Source organism: Aotus nancymaae, unplaced genomic scaffold (genome assembly GCF_030222135.1).
Source record: "Aotus nancymaae isolate 86718 unplaced genomic scaffold, 86718_ANA_hifiasm-v0.15.2.pri h1tg000020l, whole genome shotgun sequence".
Classification (NCBI taxonomy): domain Eukaryota; kingdom Metazoa; phylum Chordata; class Mammalia; order Primates; family Aotidae; genus Aotus; species Aotus nancymaae.
The window spans coordinates 14,444,675-14,462,383 of record NW_026988432.1 but is presented as its reverse complement, the minus strand read 5'-3'; the positions used below and the strand labels follow the sequence as shown (position 1 = coordinate 14,462,383).

Sequence of the window (17,709 nt, the reverse complement as noted above, 5' to 3'; positions counted from 1 at the left end):
CCAGCCTGGCCAACGTGGTAAAACCCTGTCTTTAGTAAAAATACAAAAATTAGCTGGGTGTGGTGCCGAGTGTCTGTAATCCCAGCTATTTGGGAGGCTGAGGCAGGAGAATTGCTTGAGCCCAGGAGGCAGAGGCTGCCGTGAGCTGAGATGGCGCCACTGCACTCTAGCCTGGGTGACAAGAGGGAGACTTCACCTCAGGAAAAAAAAAAAAAAAAAAAAAAAAAGCCGGGCACGGTGACTCACACCTGTAAACCCAGCACTTTGGGAGGTCAAGGCAGGTGGATCATGAGGTTAAGATATCGAGACCATCCTGGCTAACATGGTGAAACCCTGTCTCAACTAAAAAATATATATATACAAAAATTAGCTGGGTGTGGTGGCAGATGCCTGTAATCCCAGCTACTCAGGAGGCTGAGGCAGGAAAATTGCTTGCCAATCTCTGGGAGGCAGAGATTGTAGTGAGCTGAGATCGCACCACTGCACTCCAGCCTGGAGACAGAGGGAGACTCCGTCTCAAAAAAATAAATAAATAAAATAAAGAGTAGCCCAGGGTCTCATCTTATCATGCAGCCCCTTTTCTCCCTGGTTCCTTCAGTGAAGCACAGTTTTGAGGGCTTTAGGGGGAGCTGAAGTGGAGAGAGAAGCACACACAGGCCTGCAAGCAGGATATCCCAGGCAGCCATCCTGGAAAGTGTAGTCGTGAAAGTAAGATGTCTTTGTGGGTTCCATTCCAGTGCAATTAGGGCGTTGGACAGCCCATCCACTGGGCATCACCAGAGCATGCAGTCTTACAGCCCAGAGATGCTCATAAATAGGTCTGGATCAGGGCCAGGCAGTGAGGCAGATGAGCCAGAAACTTGCTTCCACTTGTTTTTGAAATAGTGACTTGCAAAATCCTTGTCTCCCCCAGCCTTGCCCTCCACTGTGCGTAGACCAGAGAAAAACACCACAAAAAATCCAGCGAGTGGTCATTAGGCAGCCACATAAAGATTGACACCGACTGCCCAGACACGTCTGCGCTGCCCCTCTGCCTTCTCTCTTGCAGTGAAGGAGGATGCGGCTCCAAAGCAAACGGAGAACAGGATTTCAGCAGTGCTTGTCAAACTCAAGGTTAAGGCTGCATTCCAAAGGTTAACACAGCTTTTCAGAACAGCTTCCTCATGAGGTAGGAACACAGATTGCTGTGGTTAGGAGAAACCAGTCCAATCGCTTCCTGGGTTGGTTTTCTTGCTATACATCCAACCAAACGATTCTCCCAGTCTCTGGCTGGATCCCTCCAATGGCTAGTCACTTCACTATTTACCTATTTTTTTTTTTATTTATGTGTGCAACAACGAGCACTTATTGAATTACTTCTACATGCCAGTAGTGTTCTAAGAACAAAGCATAAGATTAAGATTCTAGTTTCCTGGCTGGGTGGGAGGTAAATCGGGCAGATCACGTGAGTTCAAAACCAGCCTGGCCACCATGGCAAAACCCCATCTCTACTAAAAATACAAAAGTTAGCCAGGCATGGTGGTGGGCACCTGTAATCCCACCTACTCGGAAGGTTGAGGCAGGAGAATCGCTTGAACCAGAGAGGCAGAGGTTGCAGTAGAGATCACACTACTACACTTCAGCCGGGGCAACAGAGTGAGACTCTGTCTCAAAAAAAACAACAATAACAACAAAAAAAACTGATTTGTTATTGAAATAATCCACATAGGATGTGCTGTTCCTTATCCCATCAAAACAAAGACGGGGGCTGGAAAGCACAGCTGTTTACATGAAACTCCAGAATTTAAGCTTTAGTTTCTTTTCAGACCACAGAAGGAAGAGATGTGAGAAGAGGAGCATGATCAGGTAAGAAAAGCAGAAAAGGGAGCATCAGGTTGTTTTTTTTTTTGGCTTGGTCTCTGCTACCACATCATTAGCTATAACCCACCTCAGACGTCTGTTTTCCAAAAAGATTAACTTTTAAAATCTTTACATTTCTTCCTAAAAGACTGAGTAAAAAGAAAAAGACCCAAAAATGCCAACAAAGCATTCTTTCAAAATTACTCATGGTACCCATAACAATGCCAGGGTCCTACCTTAGTTTGGGGGCAAAGGGAGGCAGACAGGGAGACTTCAAACTTAATTAAACCAAAAGAACTGTCAAAAATATTTAGAGGCCAGAGTGGCTCACACCTCCTGGAATCCCAGAACTTTGGGAGGCCAAGGCAGGTGGATCACCTGAGTCCAGGAGTTCAAGACCAGCCCAGGCAACATAGCGAGATCCCATGTCTACAAAAAAAATAAATAAATAAATAATAAACAAAAAACCAGCCAGGCATGGTAGTACACACCTGTAGTCCCAGCTACTTGCGAGGCTGAGGTGGGAGGACTGCTTGAGCCCAGGAGGTGGAGGCTACAGTGAGCGGAGACCAAACCACTGCACTCCAGCCTGGGCAACAGAGCAAGACTCTGTCTCCAGAAAATAAAATTAAAAAAAAAAAAAGTATTTCGAGTTTGGGCATTACATAAGATTTCATTGACAGAAAACACACCTACCTTGATCAAAATATCCAGATTTCAAAAAACAGTACTATAATTATTCTAGAGAAACAATAATTGGTTTGATGCAAGTTCCACTATGAACAAACTAGATTTTGATAACTGCATTTATTTTCCCCAGAACTTATTTTTCATGGTTCATAAGTTCATTTTATTTTCTTTAAGTGAGGACATTTTTAATGGAGTCCAAATAAGGACAGAAATTACACAGACTTGAGCGTGTAGGCTGGCTGTTTGCAGTATGCAAATCACACTTGTCACAGAGGTTGGGGGACTCCGTCTGTACCAGCAATTTACTTTCTTTCTCCTCTTTCATAGCATCTCTGTTCTACCTGAAGTGAAACCAGGCCACCCAGATTGTATACTTCGGTTTAAATTCATGAATGCTGACGCAGCTCTGCAAAAAGCCCCAATGGGCAGATTCATCATATCCCAAACATCCCTTCGGCTACAAGGATTCTAAGACCAAAGTAAAGGGCCTAGGCAACTAGCCAGGTGAACCAACTAGCCAGATGCATCATCTGCTGCAAAAGGGCGGCAGACCTGGGGTCGAGGCTTGGATCGTGTTATGATTTCTGTCACCAAGTAACTATGTGACTTTGAGCAATACGTTGAATTTACTGAAAACTGGGTTTTCCTCTCATGAGGTGGCATCACAACATCTCCCTCACATATTTTACAAAACGATGATAAAAATAAAATGATGGCTGGGTGTGCTGGCTCACACCTGTAATCCCAGCACTTCGGGAGGCTAAAGCTGGAGGATTGCTTGAGCTTAGGAATTTGAGACCAGTTTTGGCAACATAATGAGATTCCCTTCTCTAAAAAATTTTTAAAAATTAGCCAGCTGTGGTACTGTGCACCTGTAGTCTTAGCTACTTGGGAGGCTGAGACAGGAGGATCACTTGAGCCCAGGAGCTCAGGGCTGCAGTGAGCTACTACTGTGCCACTGCACTACAGCCTGGGCTAAAAAATAATAAAAATAAATAAAACAGTTATTCATAAAATGACTTTTCACAAGTCGTATTTCAAAAGAAATACTAGTATTCTTGTTTGAAATTTTACAGCCATGAGTGTCCTATTGGCTAAGCATATTATAACAATCTATTATTAAGAGTATTAGGCTAGTTGATAACCATAAAATCTGTGGTTGGTTCCTTTGGTATGAGAATGGCATGGTCTATCAGTTCCTATGTGGCATACCGGGACTGCCACTGTCCCAGCAACTCATCTGTACTGCCATACTCGTTCCGTACCTAACAAACGAGGTGCTCTATCACACAAATGTTAAGGACTCTTATGGGGGTCTTTTAAACAGGGGTCGGCAAACTATGGCCCATGAGCCAGATCTGGCCCACTACCTGTTTTTTATAAACAAAGTTTTACTGGAACACAGTGACAACTGTTCATTTACATATTATCTGCTAAGGCTGCTTTCCTGCTATCGCAGCCAACTTAAGTAGTTGTACTAGGCCCCGTTCAGCCTTTAAAACCTAACATGTTTACTGTCTGGCCCTTTGGTGAAAGTTTTGCCAACCCCTGACCTAAATCATCAACCAGGATTCCCCAAAACACACTCTTACTATAAGGGGTTGGCCACAGTGAATACTCTTCTGGGCTCTTAACATTTTAGGCAACCACTGGGGGGTCTTAGCTCATATCCCTTGGGGATAAGAGAGGACGACTGTACAGAGCAATAGAAAGAACTTCCCTTGTCTTTTTCAGCATGTGATTTTGGGGTAGATATGTATGTGATGCTCTCTAAGCATCCCCATGTGACAATAATGTGGAAGTCGGCTTGTACAGGTGAGGTGTAAAGTTGCGCTCATCACGACAAACAGTATTTTGATGCTAATCCTAACTATATCCTTCTTCCACAAAACGTACTATTAACTATGTAAATAAAAAGCATTCATTTTCCCATTTCTTTAAGATATAAAAATATAAATATTGGGAGGGCCAAATTCTTGCTTTATTCCAACCCTCCCATTTTATAGATGAGGAAACTGAGAGCAAGTTAAATGACGTGTCTAAAAGCTAAGAATCAGCAGCTGATTCAAGCTCTTCCCTCAAACCTGTACTAATTTCATGTATTATTCAGTCATAAGGACACATCTTTTTGTTAAAGAAAAATCTCTATAGAATAAAATATCTGGTTAACCTTACTCTGACTCACACGATATTACACCAATAACACTATGAAGATATTACTAATATTTTGCATATTAAATTAAACAAGCAAAAATCCCATTACCATTTTGCACCTGTCATAACTATAATCTTCATGCAATGAAAAATGTTAACTGCAAACTCAGGGTTGAGCCAATTCTCTTCCACTAATGTCAAATCTAAAAATCTCTAATTAATACAGTAACACATGTAAAGAAGCTACAAAACTAAAGCGGAATGTATATTGCTGAGCGGAGAGGAATAAATACAAAAATGAATACAACTTTTACCTCCATCTGCAAAGCTTCAGCCAATCCCTTTATGGCAAACTTGGATGCAGAGTAGGCTGTGAAACCGAATAATCCCAACTGTCCTGCCTGGGAGGACACAAACACGATCCTGCCCACCCGGCGCTCCTTCATGGTGGTGATCACGGCCCGGCTGGGGTACACGCTGCCCAGGTAATTGATGCTGATTAACCTCTGCAGGGAACAAAGAGTTCACATTAGGAGGGCATGAGGTCAAAAGCCTCAAGGCTATGCTCATGGAGAATTTAGTCTGGTTCTTCAGTGCAAGCTCTAGTGACTGGGAAGCTCAACAGACTTGCTGAATGAATTTGAGGCCTACCATTTGAAGCCTCAGGACTTCCCATTTGAAGCCTGTTTCAGTCTAGTCTTGCATTCTGACCACTGACAGCAGTTATGTTTTTCCTGAAAACTGGTTGAAGTTAGTTTTCTCCTTATAAAAAGGATACTACATGTTTGCGGGTAGTACTTTCTAAAAGACAGTTTTAGCAAAGAGCTTTCAAGTATTTTCAGCCCTGTTGGTTCTAAGCTATAAGAAAAGCACAAAGAGAGAAGGATGGTGATTTAATGTTCTGGTTTCAAGCCTTGGCTCTACCATTTATTGCGTATATGATGATGAATAAGAAAGTCAGACATTCTGCTCATTGTCTCGGCTGAAAACAAGGTTGATGTGGGTACGACTGCACAGGGCTGTGGCAAGGATTAAGAGAGAAAACATAAGGTAAGCACTAGCCCAGCCCTCGGCCTCAAGAACCACTGGCTCTACCATTATGATGGGTAAGAGTACTAATAGCATATTTTCTCCTCGTCTCACAAGCTATTGATTTTTATTTATTTACTTTTTACTTTTTACTATTATCATTTTTCTTCAGAGACAGTGTCTCACTCTGTCCCCCAGGCTAAAGTGCAATGATGCAACATCGGCTTACTGCAGTTTCAACCTCCTGGGCTCAAGCAACCCTCTTGCCTTAACCTCTTGAGTAGCTGGGACTACAGGCACATGCTACCACGCCCAGCTGATTTTTGTATTTTTTGTAGTGACAGAGTCCTCTTATTTTGCCTAGGCTGGTCTCAAACTCCTGGGCTCCAGCAATCCTCCTGCCTTGACCTCCCAAAGTGATAGGATTACAGTAATGAGGCACTGTGCTCAGCCCGATCTCTTAAGAACCATAATTTTTAACTTAAAAATCTAAAATATTTGCATTAAATGTTTCAAATATTTAAATATTTGTAAAAATATTAGATCATCATGTAAATAAAAACTAAATACCTCAATTATGGAACTTGAGATCAATCATAATTCTTTTTCATATTATGGAAAGAACATGAACATAAAATCATAATATCTTAATTCAAGAGAATATCAGATTTTTTTTTTTTTTTTAAGACGGGGTTTTACTCTGATGGTCAGACTGGTCTTGAACTCCCTACCTCAGGTGATCTGCCCACTTTGGCCTCCAAAGTGCTTGGATTACAGGCATGAGCCACCACGCCCGACCAGATTTTTTTTTTTTTTTGAGATGGAGTTTCACTTTTGTCGCCCAGGCTGGAGTGCAGTGACTCGATCTCAGCTCACTGCAACCTCTGCCTCCTGGGTTCAAGTGATTTTCCTGCCTCAGCCTCCCAAGTAGCTGAGATTACAGGTGCCCACCACCCCGCCCAGCTAATTTTTTGTATTTTTAGTAGAGATAGAGTTTTGCCATGTTTGTTGGGCTGGTCTTGAACTCCTGACCTCAGGTGATCCGCCCGCCTTGGCCTCCCAAAATGCTGGGATTACAGGTGTGAGCCACCACACCCGGCTTAGATAATTTTTTTAAATGATGACCAGAAACACTGGGAGTGACAGGGGAAAATATGTATGCTATTTAAGTTTAAAAGGCAGAGGCCAGACTGTATGTACACTGGAACGGTAATTACTTCAAAGACCAAGTAAAAGTACATATGCTCAGAGGGAAGACCAAGGAAATACAGATCACAAGTGATTGAGTTAGGATGCTGGGATTCTCATTATTTTCCAAAAATGTGTTTTAATAGCATAATATTGTTTTGATAATAAAAATGTTCTAAGCCAGGTGTGGTGGCTCACACCTGTAATCCCAGCACTTTGGGAGGTCGAGGCAGGTGGATCACCTGAGGTCAGGAGAAATGAGACCAGCCCTGTCTCTACTAAAAATCCAAAAAAAATTAGCCGGGTGTGGTGGGGGGAACTTGTAAAATCCCAGCTTCTCAGGAGACTGAGCCAGGAGAATCGCTTGAGCCCGGGAGGCGGAGGTTGCAGTCACCCAAGATCGCGCCACTGCGCTCCAGCCTGGGTGACCGAGCGAGATGCCATCTCAAAAAAAGAAAAGAAAGTTCTAAAAGAATATCTGAAAAAAGACAGTACACTGAACATGTGTTTACCTCAACTCCCTTTAGAGATCTCACTAAAATCTCAGTAAAGAGATTTTTTTTTTTTTTGAGACACAAGTCTCACTCTGTCTCACAGGTTGGAGTCAGTGGTATGATCTTGGCTCACTGCAACCTCCGCCTCCCGGGTTCAAGCAATTTTCCTGCCTCAGCCTCCTGAGTAACTGGGACTACAGGCGTGCATCACCACACCTGGCTAATATTTTTTGGTATTTTTAGTAGAGACGGGGTTTCACCATATTGACCAGGCTGGTCTCAAACTCCTGACCTCATGATCTGCCCACCTCAGCCTCCCAAAGTGCTGGGATTACAGGCATGAGCCACCATGCCCGGCCAGAGATTTTTTTTAAGGCAAGAGCCCACAAGAACAAAGAAAAAAGGAATAAAAGTCACAGCAATAACCTTTTGGAAGCTGAAGAACAGATTGACGAGGGATAACTAACTTAGCAGACCACAAAAAACTAAACGATAAGTGGGGAGTAGAGAAACTAAAAAGCCAGATTCTACCACAAGAACCCAAAAGGCTCTAGCCGTGAGAGTCTCCGGGGTGGAGGGAAGCGTGAGCCAGCATAGGGCTGAGACAGGAGCTGGGACTAAGAGTCTATTTAATGAGCAGTCAGCTAGAAACAGTCCAAATGGCCATCAATGAATAGATAAACAGAATGTGGTTGATCCATACAATGGAATATTATCACCCTATAAAAAGGAATGAAGCACCCAAATATGCTACATGTAGATGAGCCTCAAAAATATGATGCTAAAAGAAAGGCCAGACACAGAAGGGCACGTATTGTATGATTCCAATCATACGAAATTATCAGAGACCAGAGAGACAGAATACAGATTGGTGGTTGTCACAGATTGGGTGTGGGGCAAGCAGAGATGGGGAGCAACTGCTTAGCAGGTACAGGGCTGCCCTCCGGGTGATGCAGATGTTTGGGATCTAGGCAGAGGTGGTGGGTGCGCCACACTGTGAATGTGCTAAATGTCTCTGCGTGGTTCACCTTAAAAACGGTTAATTTTATGTTGTATGAATTTCACCTCAATTTTAAAAATGATGTGGGACAATGGGAAAAAAAAGGCAGTTAGATCTTAGATGCCTTTCCCCTCTCTGCAGAGCAGATCTGTACCCCTCTTCCAGCCTGGCAGGAGACTAAAGTTTCAGTTTCTTTTTTTTTTTGAGATGGAGTCTTGTTCTGTCGCCCAGGCTAGAGTGCAGTGGCGCGATCTCGGCTCACTGTAACCTTTACCTCCCGGATTCAAGGTATTCTCCTGCCTCAGCCTCCCACACAGCTGGGACTACAGGCAGGTGCCACCACACTCTTCCCAGATGCACAGTTACAAAAGGCTGGAAGACTCTCCTCAGGGCTTCTGACCAACCCAAGAGAAAAGATTTACAGATAATGACATTGAAACTACATCCACAGATAGAACTAGACAATCACCTTTCCAAAAGGTCCATTGTCAAACAGCTCCACAAACAAGCACAGAAGTCTCAGTCACCTTGTTAGTGCCTGATTCTGAAATGTGAAAATACAGCCAAGGGCCTCCAGCCTTCCGGCAAAATCACACCAAAGACAGAGCTACTGACCTCTTAGATAAAGTAAACACAGGTACAAAGCAGAGACAATGAAAAGATAAAAGAATACCTTAAGAGAATTCTCCTTAACATCTACAGGGAGATAAGAAGAGAGACAGCACCAAGAAACCACAAAGAAAACCACTGAAAAGGAAAATTAAGAGAAGAGTATTGGGATTCCCCAAGACCATACCCAGGCTCATGATTCACTAGAAGGTCTACATTCTCAGCAGATGGTCCTACACAGGACTAAGATTTATTACGGGGAAAGGATGCAAAGCAAAATCAGCAAAGGGAAAAGACACAGGGAGAAAAGTCCAGAAGAAATCAGGTGCAAGTTCCGACAGTCCTCTTTCAGTGGAGTCACACAGGACGAGCTTAATTCTCGCAGCATGAGTTGTGACAACACGTGCCAAAGTGCTGTGCACAACCTATTTATTTATTTATTTATTTACTTACTTACTTATTACAAAGTCTCACTCTGTTGGCCAGGCTGGAGTGCAGGGGCACGAACTTGACTCACTGCAACCTCTGCCTCCTGGGCTTAAGCAATTCTCCTGCCTCTGCCTCCGAATAACTGGGAGTACAGGTGCATGCCACCATGTCCGGCTAACTTTTGTATTTTTAGTAGAAATGGGGTGTCACCATATTGGCCAAGCTGGTCTCAAACTCCTGACCTCAAATTATCCACCAGCCTCGGCCTCCCAAAGTGCTGAGATTACAAGCATGAGCCGCCACATCCGGCCTGTGTACAGGCATTTTACATGCATGTGACCTTCAATAAAATTAAAAACTAAAAATAATAAAGCAAACATATAACTGAGATAGAATTCATTTTAAATGAAAATAATTTCCTATCATTAGAAAATGCATCAAGTGTGGTACAGGTTGAGTGTCCCTTATCCAAATGCTTGGAACAAGAAGTGTTTTGGATTTGGGGTTTTTTTGGATTTTGGAATATAGTATTGCACTATCAGTTCAGAATCCATAATCTGAAAATCTGAAATCCAAGATGCTCCAAGAGGCATTTCCTTTGAGCATTATGTTGGCACTCAAAAAGTTTCAGATTTTGAGCTGGGTGCAGTGGCTTACACCTTGTATCCCAGTACTTTGGGAGGCTAAGGTGGGCAGATCACCTGAGGTCAGGTGTTCAAGACCAGCCTGGCCAACATGGCTAACACAGTAGGCAAGAAGAAACTTTAAAACTGAAATGCAGGCCAGGCATGGTGGCTCACGCCTGTAATCCCAGCACTTTGAAAGACCAAGGCAGGCGGATCACGAGGTTAGAAGATCAAGACTATCCTGGTTAACATCTCTACTAAAAATGCAAAAAATTACCCAGGCGTGGTGGTACATGCCTGTAGTCTCAGCTACTTGGGAGGTTGAGGCAGGAGAATCTCTTGAACCTGGGAGACAGAGGTTGCAGTCAGTCAAGATCGTGCAACTGCACTCCAGCCTGGGCAACAGGGTGAGACTCTGTCTTAAAAAAAAAAAAACCTGAAATCCTGAAATGCAGACCACATGGCTTCCTAGGCAAGCTTAAAACCCTCAAGGTTTTGGATGAAAATCCACAGTCCTCTCGCAGGCCTTCAGGGTCCAGAGACCCTGCCCCACGCTGCCCTTCACTTGGGAAGCTCCAGCCACAGGGGCCTCCTAGTCAATCCTTGCACTTTCCCAGCTCTGTCCCACCTGGGGGCCTGCAGCTGCCGTCTTCTCCACTCCTCCCCTTGTCTGTTTTCACTCATTCTCCAGCTCTCCAACCCCTGACGGAGCCCCCCTCGCCCCATTCCCTCTCTATCCGAGCCCGCTGCTTTCGTTCCTCTGTGGCTCCTTCTCTCAGATGCTGTTGTGTCTGCCTGCCTGCGAGTGGTCTGTCCTGCCTTATGGGGACCAAGACTTTATTTTCCTGCTTGTCCCTGCAACCCCAGGACCTAGACCAAGCTTGACATGCTAGACGTTCTCTTGAACATGTGTGGATTGAATGTGTAAAAGGGGAAGGAAATGAATTTATGAAACAGCTGCCATGGGCTAAGCAACACACAGACATGATGGGACTTAGGCCTCATAGTTCTGTGCCCATTTTATAGAGATGGCAGCTGAGGCTGGGAGAAAAGCTGAGGCCAGAAGAAAATAGAATGACTTGCTTGAGTCACATGGTTAGTAAGTGGTTAGACTTGAAACCATCAGAGGTGAGATCTGGAACTGGTTTAATCTGATGCCAAAGCCCTCCTATCTATTACAGTCCCATGTTGTCAAAAAATGGCACCAGAGGCAGTCCACACCAGGGGTATAGGGGTGGGAGAGATGCTGGTGGTCACAGTAAATAAATAAAACTGTGATTCTTTTCAAAAAGAAAGAGAGAGAAGAAAAGAAAGGGCAGTGTGAATGGAAGACTAAAGGTTGAGAGTCCAAGTGAGTTTTTTAAAAAAATCAGAATTGAGGCTGGGTGTAGTTGCTCATGTCTTTAATCCCAGCAATTTGGGAGGCTGAGGCAGGCAGATCATAGTCAGGAGACTGAGACCATACTGGCTAACATGGTGAAACCTGTCTCTACTGAAAATACAAAAAATTAGCCAGGTATGGGGGCATGCACCTGTAGTCCCAGCTACTGGGAAGGCTGAGACAGGAGAATTGCTTGAGCCAGGGAGGCAGAGGTTGCAGTGAGACAAGATCTCACCACTGCACTCCAACCTGGGCAACACAGCGAGACTGTCTAAAAAAAAAAAATCAGAATTGTGCATTTTGAAATATTTCAACATGCTTCATATTACATGACATGTATTTTTATGTCTTCCCTCATCTCATCTGCTTCACATTTTTTCCTCGTCATTGATACCCACACACATTCACCTGTTATTATACACTCAGTTCTTCTATTCTTGTTCATCATCATACACCTCCATGAAATATCCCATTATCCTGGTGCTTCTATCAGACACACAAGTGCACATAATCCCTGCTCTCACTGAGCCCTAACAGACATGCCCGCTTCCCAAAGTCCCTGCTTTACAACTATGTATTTATTTATTACAACCATGCAACTACTTACTCCTCAATCCACTCTCTGCCTGCCATATTCAGTCAAGATCAATCTACCAATTCTTCCTCCATACCTTACACACAGGCACACATACACACATGCGCATAAACACATGTGCATACACACATGCACACGCACATACACCACTTTTTCTGGCTACCTCCCGAGTCTTTTGTTTGAACACTTCATGCCTAGGCTGCAACAATTATTTTCCCTAATTGATTTTTTACCCAGCTGTTGACGTAATCTTCAAAATCGCCCTTCCAGTCCTTACAGACGAAGGTACACAGGCCTGGACAGCGCTCTTCCATGCCTAGTTGATAAAGGGGCCTTAAGATACTCAAGTTGCATTCCTCTGCTTGTATCTACATCTTGGCTCTCCTGACTTGCCTTAAGAAAATCAGAGTTCATGATGCTTTCCCATAGCCTACCAGAAGCAAGCGAGATCTACAGTATTGGTCCAGCAGTTTCTTTTCCTACAGAAGCAGAATGTAATGGAACTTCAAACATTCAAAACTCATCATTTCAATGAAACCTCAATAGAACACAAAGAAAAAGATGGTTAGGCCAGGCGCAGTGGCTCACACCTGTAAAACTAGCACCATGGGAAGACAAGCTGGGCAGATCATGTGAACCCAGGAGTTTGAGAACAGCCTGGGCAACACAGCAAAACTCCATCTCTCAAAAAAACAGAAAAATGAGCCAAGTGTGGCAGTGTGCACCTGTATTCCCAGCTACTTGGGAGGCAAAAGTGGGAGGACTGCCTAAGCCCAGGAAGCAGAGGGTACAATGAGCCAAGATTGCAAGACTGCACTCCAGCCTGGGTGACAGAGCGAGATCCTGTCTCAAAAAGAAAAAAAAAAAAGGCTGGGCATGGTGGCTCACGCCTGTAATCCCAGCACTTTGGGAGGCCAAGGCAGGTGGATCACAAGGTCAGGAGTTCCAGACCAGCCTGGCCAACATGGTGAAACTCTGTCTCTACTGAAAATATAAAAATTAGCTGAGCGTGGTTGTGGGTGCTTGTAGTCCCAGCTGCTTGGGAGGCTGAGGCACAAGAATTGCTTGAGCCAGGGAGGCAGAGGTTGCAGTGAGCTGATATTGCGCCACTGTACTGCAACCTGGGGGACAGAGCAAGACTGTCTCAAAAAAAAAAAAAAAGAAAAAAAAGGAAAGAAAGAAAGAAAAGAAAAAGATTGCCAATGCACTACCAACTAAAAAACACTTCCTATTTTAAAAATATTTCAGGCCAGGCGTGGTGACTCATGTCTGCAATCCTAGCACTTTGGGAGGCTGAGTTGGGTGGATCACTTGAGGTCAGGAGTTTGAGACAAGCCGGGCCAACATGGCGAAACCCTGTCTCTACTAAAATACAAAAAATTAGCTGAGCATGGTGATGTGTGCCTGTAATCCCGGCTACTCGGGAGGCTGAGGCAGGAGAATCGCTTGAACCCAAGAGGCGGAAGTTGCAATGAGGTGAGATCACACCATTGCACTCATCTTGGGAGCGAGACTCCATCTCAAAAAAAGAACAAAAAAATTTTCAAATCTAATGTTCATTTCTTTGGTGCTAAAATAAATTACCAAGAGAAGTTCCTCGGTAAACTTGATTAAAAATATAAACATCAATAAGATGCAGTATTTTTTATCTTGATTTGAGAATTCTAGTGAGTCTGTTCCTCAACTTTTCTCCTTGTTAATAATACTGATATTTTACATCAACAACCAGCATCTCTTAGGTTACAAAGTGCTCTCTTGAAAATAGGACCTCAGTGAATTGCTACAGTAATCTGTGTCAGATTAGAAGTTCCATTCCCATTTTAGCTGTTTTCTCAACTGTAAAATGTCAAACTCTCAAGGACTGATGGTCACGGCACTAGGACCAAAACCTTGTTCAGCCTTCCTCTGGTCTTCTAAAGCTTCCATTGACATCTGAAGGCATTCATCAAATTCATTTTTAAACTTTTACCTGTGGCTTGCTCTACTTTTAGCATATGTGCTACCCCAGCAAAGAAACATTTTTACTTACTTCAAAGGTACTAACTTCAAGATCTTCAAATTTTCCTGACACTGACATTCCTGCACAATTTACAAGCATGTCCACTGGACCCAGTTTCTCCTGTGCCTAGAAAGATATAGCAGAGCAGGCATTAAGAAAGAGTGAAGAAAAACCACTCAGCAGCAAATCCATGCTAATAAATAAAATCTACAAAACTATTAAACCTATAGAGAAGATGGGCCCATCACAAGCCACATAGCAAAATGCCAAGAATGAATCAAAAGTCAAACATATTGGCGAATTCCAATTAACCCAACTTCTTACTTGTTTTATGACATTCTCTACTTGGTTATAGTCTTGAGATACATCAACTGATATGCAAAGCACCACCTGTTAAAAAAAAAAGTGGTCAAAGTTTTGCAGGTACAAAACTATTTTTAAAGACATCTTTTAAAGAAAAGACAATTCATTGAATACAGAAGGAAGCCAATATTGAATGAACAGATTTCAGTGTTTGTTGATGATGCAATTAGTAGGATCTAATTTTCTTGGCAGCTTCTGAAGTTAAAACTCTGAAGAATCTTTTAAGAAATATAAAAAATACTCCTCTTGAAATGCCACTAATCTATAGTGACAGAAGGCAGATCAGGGGTTTCCCAGAGCCAGGCATGGAGGATGGAAGGAACTGTGAAAGGGCATGGGCAGACCCTGGGAAGTGATGAAATATTCCATATCAGGGCCTCGGTGCTGATTCCTTCCAAGAAGGAATCCTGTCCAAATGATAAAAATTCCAAAGAAAAGGAAACAGCCCTCTTTGCAAATATAACCTGAAGCATTCTGGTCTACAGGGGTTCTCCTTGGCTGTAATGTATACCCAGAGTGGATTTTATCCCCACATCCTCACAAAGAAAACATTGTTTTAAAAGTAGTAGTAATCAGCCAGGCATGATGGCTTGTGCCTGTGATCCCAGAACTTTGGGAGGCCAAGGCAGGTGGATCATTTGAGGTCAGGAGTTAGAGATCAGCCTGGCCAACAGGGTGAAATCCTGTCTCTACTGAAAATACAAAAAATTAGCCTAGCATGGTGGAAGGCACCTGCAATCCCAGCTACTCGGGAGGCTGAGGCAGGAGAACTGCTTGAACACAGGAGATAGAGGCTGCAGTCAGCCAAGATAATGTCGCTGCACACCAGCCTGGGTGACAGAGATACTTCATCTCAAAAAAAAAAAGGTAGTAGTAATCATATGATTAATTTTAAAACGTGCCTTTTTATACAGTATTAAATCAGTTACTATAAATAAAATCTATGCCACAGACAATTGAAATTTCAAAACAAAAAAATGTTAACAAGTCACATACACACAAAAATGGCCCATAAAAATCTGGCAGGGTGGACAAAGGATCAAGCTCATTCTTGCCTGCCCCAGCCCTATCTCCCTTCCTTGATGTGAAAGGTAAGTTTTCCACCTGACCTAAAGCCCTTTGGTAGATGAAGAGGTAGAAAGTGTCATGATGAGGAAGCCCAGAGCAGAGATGGTGTTGGCAGCAGGCAAGACTGGCCTTGGCCATGAACACTGACTCCATGGCTTCACACCATACTCCTTTCTCTATCAGAAATTACAGGAATACAGGAGAAGATGGGGCAATTTACAAAGCTGGCGTTCTTCCAATGCTTGTGGGCTTCAGAGAAGGGGGTTCAGGTAAAGACCATAGTCCTAGAGAAAAATTCACATGTACAGAAGATATACACAAGGATTTTTACCTGCAGCGCCGATTGCAATTGCAAAAATAAAAATTGAAAAATAAAAACAAAGAATGGAAACAGCTCAATAGCAGGGAACCCATGGATTAAGCTCTGGTGTTCTTCAATCCTAGCTATAGCAATTCAAGGCAAATTTATTTAATGCACATGGAAAAATCTCTAACATTCTGGATGGAAAAAAGTTAATGAATACCACAGTGAAATACTATTTAAAACTCATCACAAAGGCAAAAAGTAAGAAGTCTGCCAATACCAAGTGTTGGCAGGGATGTGGTGCAACAGGAACCACAGTCCTACTTGTGGGAGCTTAACTGCCTTGGTGAGGCTGAAAAGCTGCATACACTACAGCTCTGTAATTCCATTTCTGGGTATGTACCATTCTTGCACATCTGCACAAAGAGAATAGTGAAAGCTTTTCTAACAGTAAAAAACAAACAAACAAATTGGAAAAAACCTAAATATCCACCAACTGCTGAACTGATGAACAAAAAATAGTCTATACATACAATAGAATACTATATAGCAGTTAAAAAAAAAAAGAACTCCAACTTTATGTAGCAACATAAATGAATTTTTAAAATTTTAAATATATTTATTTTGAGACAGTCTCCCTCTGTCACCCAGGCTGGAGTACAGTGGTGTGATCTTGCCTTACCTCAAGCTCTGCCTCCCAGATTCAAGCGATTCTCCTGCCTCAGCCTCCCTCCTTAGTAGCTGGGATTACAGGCACAGCAAATTTTTCTCTATTTTTAGTAGAGACGGGGTTTCACCATGTTGGCCAGGCTGATCTCAAACACCTGACCTCAAGTGATCTGTCCATCTTGGCATCCTAAAGTGTTGGGATTATAGGCATGAGCCACCACAACTGGCCTTAAAAATAATATTGAGTGAAGAAATCAAGTTGCATAAGAAGCATAAAGAATGAAGTTATACAAATCTACAGAGAAAGAAAGTAGATGAGTGACTGCTTAGCTGAGAGGAGGCTGGCAGGAAATGGCAGGTGACTGCTAATACAGACAGAGATTCTTCACGGGGTAAGAAAAACATTCTAAAATTGATTCTGGTGATAGTTGCACAACTTTATGAATATATTAAAAATCATTAACTGTATGGTATGTGAATTATATCTCATAAAGCTGTTAAAAAATAAGAATGATATCATAAAAGAAGTAGAACTAAATATACTGGCCGGGCACGGTGGCTCACGCCTGTCATCTCAGCACTTTGAGAGGCTGAGGCAGGCGGATCACCTGAGGTCAGGAGTTCCAGACCAGCCTGGCCAACATGGTGAAGCCCTATCTCTACTAAAAATATAAAAAAAATTAGGTGTGGTGGCATGTCCTGTAACCTCAGCTACTCAGAAGACTGAGGCAGGAGAATCACTTGAACCTGAGAGGTAGAGGTTGCAGTGAGCCAAGATGGCACCACTGCACTCCAGCCTGGGCGACAGAGACTTCGCCTCAAACAAAACACAATATATTATTTAGAGTCACATGTGTATACGGTAAAATTAAAAAGATAAAGAGGTGGGGTGCCGTGCTCATTCCAGCACTTTGGGAGGCAAAGGTAGGCAGATCAATTGACCACAGGAGTTGAAGACTAGCCTGGGCAACATGGCAAAACCCCATCTCTACCAAAAATATTTAAATTGTCATGTCTGATGGCATGTGCTTATAATCCCAGCTGATGTGGGAGGATCACTTGAGCCCGGGGGGCCAAGGCTACAGGGAGCTGAGATTGCAACCCTATACTCCAGCCTGAATGACAGAGTGAGACACTATCTCAAAAAAGAAAGAAAGAAAGAAAGAAGAAAAGAAAAACAAAGGAAGGATCAACACAAAAAACTGGGTTGGCATTTGTCCCTCTAGGAATGAGAAAAGAGGGATGAGGCTGCTGTGGGGCATAGAGGGGGTT

General features: G+C 43.1%; 1 protein-coding gene across 2 annotated transcripts in view; it reads right to left on the bottom strand.

Moving 5' to 3' along the window:
- KDSR (3-ketodihydrosphingosine reductase) overlaps positions 1 to 17,709 on the bottom strand; it is a 45,691-nt gene that overhangs the window by 18,598 nt on the left and 9,384 nt on the right. For both annotated transcript variants that reach the window (XM_012446426.3, XM_012446427.3), the window contains exons 4-6: positions 14,358 to 14,423; positions 14,064 to 14,159; positions 4,998 to 5,189 (exon numbers count right to left, since the gene is read on the bottom strand). In XM_012446426.3, coding sequence (XP_012301849.1) covers positions 4,998 to 5,189; positions 14,064 to 14,159; positions 14,358 to 14,423 — 354 coding nt within the window. The remainder of the gene's footprint in view (positions 1 to 4,997; positions 5,190 to 14,063; positions 14,160 to 14,357; positions 14,424 to 17,709) is intronic.